Source organism: Fringilla coelebs, assembly GCF_963513975.1.
Source record: "Fringilla coelebs genome assembly, chromosome: 7".
In the NCBI taxonomy this organism is placed as follows: domain Eukaryota; kingdom Metazoa; phylum Chordata; class Aves; order Passeriformes; family Fringillidae; genus Fringilla; species Fringilla coelebs.
In genome coordinates this window covers 403,112-415,899 of record NC_140035.1, presented here as the reverse complement: position 1 = coordinate 415,899, position 12,788 = coordinate 403,112, and the positions used below count along the sequence as shown (strand labels likewise).

General features: G+C 44.3%; 1 protein-coding gene across 1 annotated transcript in view; it reads right to left on the bottom strand.

Annotated features, from left to right (window-relative positions):
• The window catches only part of CCDC148 (coiled-coil domain containing 148), a gene marked incomplete at both ends in the record, with an annotated part of 34,992 nt that overhangs the window by 14,526 nt on the left and 7,678 nt on the right, over positions 1-12,788 (bottom strand). The window contains 2 exons of the mRNA XM_084209559.1: positions 5,950-6,156; positions 8,158-8,296. Coding sequence (XP_084065685.1) covers positions 5,950-6,156; positions 8,158-8,296 — 346 coding nt within the window. The remainder of the gene's footprint in view (positions 1-5,949; positions 6,157-8,157; positions 8,297-12,788) is intronic.

Below are 12,788 nucleotides of genomic sequence, written 5' to 3'. Positions count from 1 at the left end.
TAATAATAAAAAAAGACTTGCACTATTCAAAGCCACCACACACCAAAATAAAAAATATTAACAGTGTTATTTCTGGAAATACAATAAGAATAGGAAGTGTATCTGTGTATTCCTAAATGGAAAGCTAATGAGATGGGTGCCTCAGGGTGTGAATACTGGAGCTTATAAAAGGGAAAAAATTAAAGTGTATATTAAGAACAGTTCCCTGGAGTCTAAAATATTACAGGGCAGGGGGAGTTCATCCAAACAATATGAAAAAGCCATCATTTTTTAAATTTAGAGAGTGCTTTTTTATAAGCATGGTACGTATCATTTTTCTTTTCTCAGGTGTCAGTAACCTCCTGAAGTGCCACAGAGGTTTTAAAAAGCCAGTCTGTCAGGGGCTGCAGAAGGAGGTGGGAGAAGTGCAGATTTGCACAGGAGCTCCACATGAGATGCCCCTAACGCAGAACCATTGCTGTTCAGGTTCTGCTGAGATGCTGAGGGCAGAGAGGTCCTGCTGTCTGTGCTCTGTGGGTCTCTGCCTGCAGCTCTGGGTCTGTCACGCTCACACACTGCAAACCCGTGCCAACCCCAGCAGTAGGAGCAAAGCCCAGCTGCCTCCACCCTGCTCAGCAGAGAGAAGGCTGCTCCCTCTCCTCTCCTGGGCTCTGTGTTACTGGACAGTCCTGACACCACACAGAGGGGAAGCTCTGACTTCAGCAGGTACAGACATCCACAACAACAAACTCCTGTGGTATTAACAGCTGCGGGTCTGAAGTCTCCAGTAACTTTCAGCTCTAAAAACCTGCCCGTTTGTCTCTAAACTGGGGGTTCTTCAACCCTAAAAACTTCTGAACACCACCTGGAATCACATCCCAACTCCACAGGGTCTTGAATGACAAACAATAAATGGTAAAAGCTAACAATTTCTGCATCTGACTGGCCTACACAGGACCTATGAGAAGAATTAGAGCAGCATTAGAGCATTTGGCAGTAGGATAATTAAGAAATAATACATTTACAAGTTTGCTAATCTCAGAAGGTAATCTTGTTCTGGCTGTGGTTAGAAAAACAATGGAGGTTCACATCCCTAATAGATTTTTGACGATCCTTGTGCTCCACAGGCTACCTCTAAGAGGTTAAAAAAAATAAATACTCGAAAAGTGGTTAAAAGTAACTGTTTTGATCATTAGCAGAATATTGTCATTAGTTACATAAGTGTTGAAATCTGAAAAAGGGATATGAAAGAAAAGCACTTGAGCACAGCCCTCAGTCATGCCATGAGGAGCAACACCAGGTACCAATTTCAGTGAGGAAACTGGTCACAAGGGCTGTGATCAGCCCTGGTAAAACTTGGGATCCAGAACAGGAGCAGTGCCATTCCCTGGGGCTGCCAGCACGTCACATCAGCTTTGCTCAAGGCAGTGTGTGAGCAGTTCATTTCTCACAGCTTCTCCGTGTAGTTCCTCTCTTTCCTCATCCAGCACTATTGGGAACATCTTCCTGTTCTTGACAATGGGAATGCCAACATTTTATTAACATGTGTAAATATTATATAGGCTTAAATATTCACACATGCATAACCTTAGGTAGGCTGCATTTCTATTTACAACTACTTATTTAAATTGCTTCCTTTAGATATAGAATTCTCTCTTCTAGACCCATTGAGCTCTCATATGGATGATCCTTTGATTCTTTACAACTGCAAAAGTTTGGTGCAGCTTTGCTTGCCTGAGGTGCCACTTTGCTCACTGATGACCATTCTAAGAAAACACTGTGGGCAAGAGCAGTCTGCTTGTCTAGTTATCCATCCTCAAGTAATTTTAGGTGTCACTGGACAACTTCAACTAGATTTGAAAGAGAAGTGCTTCTCTCAAGCACACTCCAGCTCTCACCAGCACACAGGTAGCTGAGCAGGTTATTTCCCAGGCTGAGGCCCTGCTCCTCTGAGCAGCTGCTGTGGGTTGTTTCAGTGATCTCAGAGCTCTCACATCAGCCCAGGGTCTCCTCCCATGCAGGACCCTGCAGCCCCTGTTCCCAAAAGCCTGCAGTTTAACCCAGGGGTCAGGCAGGAAGCTGTGACCGTGTCCTTGGAGGAATCCAAAGGAACAGGCTTGGAGCTTTGGCAAACTGCCCTCAGCAGCTTCCCGTGGGCACCCAGGGCAAACATCAGGAGCACAGTGGGAGGAGATTAACAGGAGATAAATCAGGAATAACAGCATCATGTGATGGAACACAGGTACAGGAAAACGGGGGGAGAAAGACTGGTGGAAGGGCAAGCAAGGCAAGCGTGCAGAGACAACCTCTGCAAGTGCTCCACACCTACAGTGCAGTGCACGAGCTGGGTCTGACCCAAAAGACACAATATGTCAGTGCTGTGCTCACCTCAGACTACTACATCCAGCTTTATTAGGTCTGGATTGAAGACTTATTACTGAGTCACAGCTGGCTCATCTTTGAGTGTCAGAGTCCTAGACACTTGCTCACATACATTTTGGAGAAATATTGTAGCATCCTACAGCTCTTCAGTTCACCACAAACATGAGTAGCTGTATTTAAAATTTAGGTTATTATAACTTCCTTGTATTTTTTACGTCCAACAAATGAATGGGTCAACTCAGTGGTGAATAGACAACACTTCTGAAAAAGAGAACCATTCTTTTAAGTACCTTACTATTCAAATATTTATTCTTTTTAAAATTTCCTTCAAAATGACCGGATTATAGTCAAAGCACTGGATCTGATACCTCTGTGGAATTTTTTTAACATTCAGCTGTATACTTCAATGTTGATCTCTTCTGATAGTCACAGCATTTAAGCCAGTGACCTGACTACATGCTGAATAGAGATTTTTTTTTTTTACCTAAGTCTACTGTCACATTCTTTCTTACAATACAGGAAAAGAAAAGGAAAACAATCTGCACGATGTTTTATACAATTTGCAATACCGCTCGTAATTCCACCTAATGCTTTTCTTTTTGAAATTAATTTATCTTAGCCTCTGCCAGGATAAGAAATGCAAGAGCTGCTCTCCCAAACTTCACAATGTGTTGCAAGAGATTTTAGCATTCGAGTGGGGATTAATCCTGGAGCACAAAACGAGGGAAGAAGAGATTTAAAGGCAAGCAGGCACACAGCTTTGTGCTGGGAAGGAAAAAGCCCCCCCTAAGCAGCACACACAGGGGATCCAACCGCCCTAATGTCTGCTGCTGTAGGTCTTCCCTCTAGTCTTCTCTTAAAATAATTTTCTATGAAGATGGGAAGTACCAGATTACAAATATTTTAAGATAGATTCAATAGAAAAATAAGGCTTGGAATGCATGCAGACACCAACAGAATTTGTGGTGTAATACAGCAAGTACTTCAAACCCCAGCTGTGAGGCAGCACCTCCTAATCCTCTGAAAAGATCACTCCTCACTTCTTGCCTTACCTGCCTTGCAACATGGAAAAATTTGCTTCTCTGTGTTGTTTAGGAAAAGGAATTTTACAGAGATTGAATTTGTTTTACACAGTGTCTGCTCCAGAGCCCTGGGGGATCAGATTCCCACAGCTCAAAGCACACCAGATCTGAGTGACTCTTGATCACTCAAAGTGTGATCCCTCAGGGTTTGTTTTGTTTGTTTTCCCATGAAAAACACAAAAATATGTACCAGGCATTTAGTCTTTAAGAATGTACACTGTACCCTCCCCAGCATTATCCATTTCACATTTTATTTCCTTCAGATGGCTACCATATGGCCCTCATGATTTATTTCACCTGAGCTTCTTCAGTTTTTTCAAACTTCCTCCTTAGGAACTATGATTTCTGTTAAGGACACACATTGATCTTCCGTGAGATGGAACTTGGAAGAAAAATTTGAAAGTCCTTTCCCCAAGTAAAAACTGCTATAAATATTAATTTAATTAAAAAATAAAGCAGCAGAGAAGTTATTCCTCCCTGTCAGTCACAAGACCTAGAGTCTCACCAATGGCATAGGTGCATTTAAAACAGCTTTAAATCATGTTTTCTTTAGTCAGTCTACTGCCCCTTTGGTTTGTTGTTGCCAGAGGAAGAGAACAGTACAAAAGCTGGGTGGTATTGCGTGGTTATTGCAGTAACTACACCAGGGCACAGCCTGTTGGTTATTACACCTCTGTCTCTGCGTGTGCCATCGCTTCCTGTCACAGATGGGCTCAACAGAAAAGCTGTGGCTCTCTGAAAGCTGCTGCAGAAATGGAGGAGATCTCTGTCCCTCTCAGTCAGATACAGCCTCCTCACGAGCACACCCAGGGTTTGCTTACAGGTAAATCATTACAGCAACTGCACTGCCCCTCTGGGAGGGGAGACAACTAAGATTTCCTGATGTGAAACTGCAAAATGTTGTCAATCAATGGTCAAAAAGGAAAGGTAGAAGGACAGCCCTAATCCCTGATTTCCAGTTCCACACCCTTTCCCTCAGAGATAGACTCACTTTTTACCCATCTTATGGATCTCTCTCAGGATGGAATTTACCTGTGTGAATTGTACTGGACTGAGTTCCATTTTACCTGCCAGCAGCTGCTTTCCATGTCCAGCACTCAGTAGTTGTAAAGTTCAGAAGTGTAGAAAGACAAGTCTGTAAAATGAACTATAACTGGGCAAACTATGAGCTTTCAAATGCATATCCCCATCAAAGCAAAACAGAACCCATGGATATATTGAGAATCCTTTCTCTGAAAATGAGTGAGCTCTGTGCCCAAGCCCAGCTTCCGCCCTGCAGCCCTTTCAGTTGTGGAGCTGATCAAAACAAGGTCACAATGATATCCTCCTTTAATGAAAGAAATGTTCCTTTTTCATTCCACTTTTCTGGGAAACAGGTGAGTTGATTTTGTTCAAACGTTCAACATTTTAACGAAGACCCCTTTGAAAACACCCTTGAAAAGTGCAGGCCTAATAGGTTTAAGTTTCAAACAGTTCCTGGAAACAGGAGGTCAGAATCCAAAAATCTTTCAGACAATGTCAGTGCATCTGTGAGAATCTTACATGGAGACAACAAAGTACTCCAAAACCAGCTTGTTACTTCTTGTGCGGAAGAAAAGTAAAAGAAACAAAGGAAAAAAAGTGGCTCAAATTCACAGTTCTGGAATAATTGGCCCTTCCATCTCTGGTTGTGCGGGTAAGAGACACACAGGCATTCCAGAAAGGAAGGCCTAGGTAAAAAATCACCAAACATCCCCTCAGCTCCAGAGAACCACTCCTTCCTGCCCCTGGCTCAAGGGAAGGCTGACACAGGAGTCAGAGCAGGGTACTCCCCACTTAGTCATGCCCAGACAGTTTCTAACCCTAAAGTGTTTAGATTCAAACCTTCCTACGCCAGAACAACTCCAGAACACAAGACAGAAGGGCTTTTGTGTTATTGCTAACTAAAAACTAGCATCAACTTCAAAATCCTGCCTCACAGAACAGGTTTTACCATGCTTCTTTCTCGTAGGAAACCTGAATCAAGTGTTTAGTGTTTCACTGAAAAGTGAGGGCACAGCAGAGAGAATATTGGTAAAGTGAGAATAACACATCATGCATGCTCTCAGATGTTCATTTCTGTGCAAGTCAAAAATCACAGAGAACAGTTTAAACAAATCTTAACATGCCTCATGCCCAGAAATGGGATTCCTCCTACAAACACCTTAGGCATGAATATCACAACATCTTCCTCTTGCGTCCAGCCTCCTCCCACTTTACCCTATTCACTTACCAAAACCACACAGGTATTTTTATCTTTTTTCACCTCTCGCCACAGTAAATCAGAATATTGTGAACCTTCTATAACAAGGCCAAACAAGTTATGGGATCCATTATTTCATGTCTTAAAAAGCATTCTTTAAAAAACCCAGATGGACAGACAGATACCCATTATTTACCTGAAAACAGATTGGTGCTAATGTAAAAACCTTCACTTTGAATGCATCTGTTAGTACAGATTTGGCGATGGATTTATAACCGAACGTACCTTTGCTTTCAGATCAGCGCAGATCTCCAGCTGCCTTTGCCTGGAATCAGCCAGCGCCGCCTCTGCCTCGTGAGCAGCAGCAGCCTCAGCAGCAGCAGCCACGGCCCTGAGGACAAAGGCTTTCCTGACCTGAGCCCAGGCTGACAGCAAGACTCTGCGCTGGTTCCTGATGCGATGGTAATGATCCCGAGCCTTCTCGTGAGCAACCTGAAACAGGAAGGCATTGCAGAAAGGCTTAAAAACTATTTGTTAATAAAATTATTATTCTAGACATTTTTGCAAACCTGGCTGTAGCTGATTTAGGTCTTGTATCACCAATATTCCCACGGAATCCACAGCGCAGGCCCAGGGCACTCTGCCAGGTGCCAGGGATGTCACTATGTCCTGGTGTCCTGGGCAGTGACACCCTTCAGCACCACAGCATCCCCCTGGCCCACTGCTCTCTGTTCAGCTGTGCTTTTACAATGGGAATAAATGAAATGCAACAGTCCCTCCCTGCCCTGAAGGACATAATATATAAGTAGGTCCTTCAATATATCTCCAGAGATATTGAACACCTCCAGCAAGATGAGGCTTTTCCTAGCAAATTCTAATCTGCACAGAAAGGGGACACCAATAACAGCAATTGTACAAAAGCAGTACAGGGGGGAATCAGCTTCACTTCTTTCCTAGCAGGAAATTTGGAAATAAAAATCTTAGTTGGCCAAGCAGCACAGAGCGACCACCAGTGTCACCACTTAGCAAAAACAGGGAGTGTTTAATCCAAAATCCACTTGCTTTGGCCTAACTCAGTGGGGTTCATGAGGATATTCAAAGTTCAAAGCCTTGATGGAAGCAGTGTCAGGTAAGGCTGCATAGAATGCTGCAGCAGAGTCTTGAACCTGTCTTATATCCCCAAAATATATAGGGATGAATGAGATTCTAGAGGTGGCTGGCTGCTCTCAGGTGTCAAGGGGACCATTCCAGATGCTAATTCCAGGCCTCTGGCAGGGAGCAGGGGGTGCTGAGTCACCTGGTGCCTGGCTCACAGATTTTCCTATCAGCCCTGGCTGGCTGAGGCTGCACCTCGAGCTTCCCCACGGCCAAACCCAGCACTGTGCCTCAGCAGCTCCCACTGCCAGGGCTGCTGCAGCCAAGACCCTCCTGAGCAAGGCAGGGGCTGGAGTTTGCTCCTCCCGACACAGAGCTCCCCCAGGACCTGCTCTGGGACCAGGCTCTGACCCCTGACCCCTCTGCACAGGGGGAAGGAGGTGAGGAAGGCTCTAGGCTGCTGTTCCAGTGTGACACAAACATGTTCTAAGAACAGTGGTTTAACGTTTCCACAGTCATCATGCTAATAGTCATACCAAGACATATCAACTCAATGTAGAATCATGTTTTTAAATTTTAAATGAACCTTCCAAGGTGTAGAGAAACCCTTTAATAGTGTTTGTGCCTAAAACATACCTGCATTGTCCAAAGCACATGACTATTCAGCCCTGGGCAAAATTTCTGAAGTCCACAAGAACTTTATTTTTAGTGAAACTCTGGCTAATTAGCAGTATCACTTCACTGTCATTTCCTTGCACTAGACACTCCTCAAACACAGGGAAGTAGATGGTCTAAAAATACAGACAGAGATAAGAAAAGCCTCCTACTTTCCTTATGACATCCTGAAGTGTTCTGGCCTCGAAATGGGTTTCTCAATTAGCTGCTATGTGCTTATTCACTGTGGAGTGCAAGAGGAGTCAGCAATCAATTTGAAAGCATTATGTATATAAAAATAGCCTCTCCCTTAGAGTGGGAGATAACTTTCTACTTTTCTTGCTATATATGTGCCACAGAACAATTAAAATAACTATTCCAAGACAGTGCAACAAGGCTGTACATCCTCACAAAAAATAAAAACACCAAGAGAAGCAGAGTGGCGTAACACAGCTATAAAACTGTCTGGCAGAAACAATGCTAACAAATTATTTTTGTGAGTTTGGCTGTAAGAGTATGTGGAACTAAAAAATCTGCCCAGGAGTTGTTTTGAAGAGATTATAGGTTTTAAAATTCCTGCATTTTAAAAACACAGATGTTTCTTCTCTATTGCTCACAATAACATTTATAATTAAGAAATTTTAAAATGAAAAAAATTTAATAAACATACATTCTTTAATACAACCGTTCACTACATAGTTTAAGAATTTGCATATTTGAATGAATAGGTAAACCAGCACTGACCAGCTCCTGCCTGGATTTGTGGGGAAGATACCTCTGCAGCATATCCAGGTACAAAGTCCTCCTCCTCTGAAGATCGCTTGGGTACTGATTGATAACAGTCTGGAAAACCCACTGATCTTCTTCCTTCCAGTCACTGTTCCTATAGGAATACAAAACAATCCATCCCAGTATAACTTAACCCCTGAAAAGGAGGAGTTTGGTTCTGGACAGCCCAGCCCCAAGTGGGCTCACAGTCCTGATGCTGTAAACTGATGTTGGGTTAGAGGTGACAAATCAGATTAATGAAATAAAGCAAACATACATTGCTTTGCTGATATGACACTTACTGTGTCATCATTTGAGAGATTTGTTCTGTTTCTAATCTGGCGTTTTACTGGGGAATGTCACTGTGTTTCTCAAACGTGCCACATAATCGGATAATCAGTGACCCCACAGGGAAAATACAGCGTAAAAAGAACAAGATGATCAGACTCCCCCACTGAGCACTTAATAAATGATCAAAAAGGAATGCATGAAGTGACAATCCTTGCACACAGCTAAATGAGGATCTAGTTTACCAAACTCCTAACAGCCATAAATTCATCAGCAAGGCATAAGAGTCACCGTCTTTTAGAGTAGGATCTATAGCAATCAGCTTGCATGCCTCTGTCTCAGAAAATGAGAGCAGCAAGAAGTAACATCCATCTGAAAGAATACCACAGGCTGGGATGCAGATTTTTAGCCTCAATCTGAACTCTTGGCCCTGAAGGGATTAATGTCAGGCTGTCATTGTCAGCATTAACATCCAAGCAGCAACACTGAGTCAGACCAAAGGGTCTCTGGCCCAGTGACCTGGTTTCAGAAGTGACTAAGAGCCCAGGGATAATTAAAAGAAGGCAATCATGAGACTCTACCACCCCCCAAATTCCTGCTGCCTCCAGCTGCTGCAGTTCCTGGACTCCCCAGGCCAGCTGCCCTGTCTCAGTATTCCATAGCACTGCATCCAGGGAGGTGTTGGAACAGCCTTATCCTTATGCCAGCAGAAAGAACAGGTGCTTCCAAAAGGGGATTTTAAAACCTCACAGGTAATTAATATTAAGCTCGACTCCATGATCTACCATTAAAGGAATCAGTAATTCTCCTCTGTGAGTCCTGACACACCTCAGTATGAGGTGGCACCTGAACATGCCACTTCAGTGACAGTAGGGAGACAGTTCTAAGAGCTGAGATTCGTTTTGTAACATTTTGCTTTGGATGTATCTGCCCCTGAAGGTTGGTGAACGAACAGAGATGTGCCTGCAGAGGGGAGTGGGGCGGGGTGAGATCCCCCCTGGCCAGGGATCACCGCGGGCACTCAGAGCCCCAGCCCGGCCAGCTCCTCCCTCCCGCACCGCTGTCAGCTCGCTGATTGATATTCCTCTAATGGCCAGCTAACCACCAACCTCTGCACTGCTCAAAACAAGGACAAGTCATTGTGGGAGATCCTTCGGGGGGCAATCAGCTGGGGAGAGAGCTACAAGTACTTTATTGTAAGTAGGGACAAACCGACTGCCAATGCCTTGGTTTGTCAGCTGTGCCAAAATTTGTCAGCTGTGCTGAGATTTTGTCAGCTGCGCTGAGATTTTGTCAGCTGCTCATAGAAAAATAGTGAAAAAAAACCCAAACCCAACCAAAAAACCCAGAACAGCATGACCCAGCCCAGTATATTCATAGCCACCAAACACATGGAGAATTTCAACATATCCTGCTGGGTGAATCTGAGATGTCACCTCACTTACACTTCTGTAAAATTCCAGAAAGGAATATCTCATCTAAAACAAGTCTGAAAAGTGCCGACACGTTTGACATGAATATTTAAGGTATTATCAAGTTTCTGCACTGTCAAGATATTGACAAACATTTGCCAGGCTGAATGCCTGACCCAAATTTTAAATGTAGAGCTTGGTTTTCTTGTATGCAGCATTGTACCAGAGCACAGCACAATCTCTATTTTGTTTCAGAGCTGAAACACGGCAATTGTCTCACCCGCACAGCCCTGAGGCAGCTGCTTCCTTTGAACCAGATTCACCCAGCGCTAATCCCCGGCTTTGCACACTCCAAGGAATGCAAACAGCTCCGGGGGAAGCTCCCTCTCCCCGCTGCAATCCCGCAGATCCCTCGCTGTAGCGGCGGGGACCGGCAGCGGGGACCGGCAGCGGGGACCGGCAGCGGGGACCGGCACCGCGCCGCGTCCATCGGCAGGAACACACCGTGCCGCTGTGACAGTGCCACAATGCCACTACAGAGTGCCACCGTGACAGACACACACGGTGCCACCCTGACAGAGTGCCACAATGCCACCGCACAGTGCCACCGAGACACAGACACACACAGTGCCACCGAGACAGAGTGCCACAATGCCACCGCACAGTGCCACCCTGACAGAGTGCCACAATGCCACCGCACAGTGCCACCGTGACACAGACACACACAGTGCCACCGTGACAGAGTGCCACAATGCCACCGCACAGTGCCACCGTGACACAGACACACACAGTGCCACCGTGACAGAGTGCCACAATGCCACCACAGAGTGCCACCCTGACAGAGTGCCACAATGCCACTACAGAGTGCCACAATGCCACTACAGAGTGCCACCGAGACACAGACACACACAGTGCCACCGAGACAGAGTGCCACAATGCCACCACAGAGTGCCACCGAGACAGAGTGCCACAATGCCACCACACACACAGTGCCACAATGCCCCCACACACAGTCACACACACACAGTGCCACAGCCACGTGCCCCCAGGTGCCAGCCCAGCCCTGCTGTCCCCGGAGCGCTGCCCATTGCAGCACGAACGGCCCGGCAGGGCCCGCAAGAGGAGCTGACCCCACTCTGTGCTGCGCTCCCATTCCTTTGAAAGGGTGCTGCACAGCATGCACTGCTGAGTCTGCAATGCTCCATTCATCCCTCTGTGATTTAAATAATTCAGACACCCTTGGAAATTGTGGAAAAAATATAATAGTGCTTAGAGAATCATTCTAACACACATCAGTCCAAGCCCATAATTTGTGGGATAACTCATGACCTGGGTATTTCCCAAGCACAAACATTTGTGTTTCAGCAACATCAAAAAATATTAAATTAGATTATAAAATATTGTAATCCTTTATAAGGCTTGGAAAACAAATCCAAGCTCTTCTTCCATTTCCAAAAGCAATGACTACTGCAATGTGTATTCTACTGTGAATGAAAATCACACAGAATACACTAGACCAGAACATTATGTTATTCTAAAGTTTCTGTTTTGAACATTTTATGTACATTTACTAAATTCTCTGTTCCAGACAGTCTGAAGTCTTAAAAAAATGGGATGTGCAATGCCAGAGTAGCATTAACTGAAGGTTTCTTTACTGTACAATCAACATATGATGACAGAGGAAGTGAAGTGGCCAAGTGACCCACCTGAAGTGACCAAGCTATTCTGTTATCATAGAATCACGTGCTACTGAGCAACTTCTCAAATCACAGAAATAGGAAAAGAATGTTTTGCAGGAGGGTGTGTGGTCTCTCTGGGTACAGAGCAGAGACAGTAACTGCAAAGGCTTTGTTAAGGCTGTATTAACCAGCAGAGCACAGGGGATACACACCAAGGTCGAGGACCTGTCACTCCATTTCTGACAGCATTATCTGTGCCAGTTGATTCACATTCACATGATGAATTATGGAATACTTCAATCACAAGGCCCCATCTTTGCAAACTCATAGGATATCTCCATGCAAATTAGCCAATATAAATGTAAGAAGCGAGTTGAGTTTTACAAACCCATACCTTGGAAGCAAGCAATGCTATAAGAACAAAGTCTTTCTTTTTTTTAAAATTGAAAACTCATTTTTAATCCTGTTATGGATAAAATCATTGGAACATAAATAAGCAACACATTAAAAATTTGGAGACCAGAAGGCAAACAATAGCCCCCAAGGTCTAGTTTTAAATCAAATGCCTGGTGGTTCATTTATGATTCCCTCCATTTCCAGTTCTCAGGACTGGCACACTGGCCCAAACTGGGTCCATGGCCCTGCAGGCTCCTACAGCCCCAGCAGATTCCTGCCCCACCACCAGCATGTCCCCCAGCTCCATCCACTGCATTCTTCCCATCCAGAGGTCACACCCTCCTTCCTTCAAAGTGCCACTGCACATGTGTTCAGGCTACAACTGATTTTCTTTCCATTGCAAATATGGCATTTTATCTTTAAGTCCCAATATTATTTAATTATTGGTGCAAAATTAGCTAGCTCCAGACCTAAACTCACATGGCCTATGATCAGTGAAAATACCATGGCAGATTTTTCAACCCTTTTCAGAAATTGTGTTGTCTATATCCACACCTGTCTATTGTTCAGTAGCACACATGCTGTGTGAGTCAAGGATTTTAATTTATTAATTTTCGCCAAAATTGTGTTGATCACAAACTTTGACGCAGCTTTGATTAAAACCACTAGGAAGACTTTGTACATATTTACTGATTTAGCATTTGCCACAGGTCTTTCTCATTGAGGTTGTTAAAACTTCTTCTGTAAGAGAAATCATAACAAAATATCAGAGAGATCAGCAAAAGAAGTGCTTAAATTTGCCATTTGTGGCTCCATAAATCAAAACAATTTT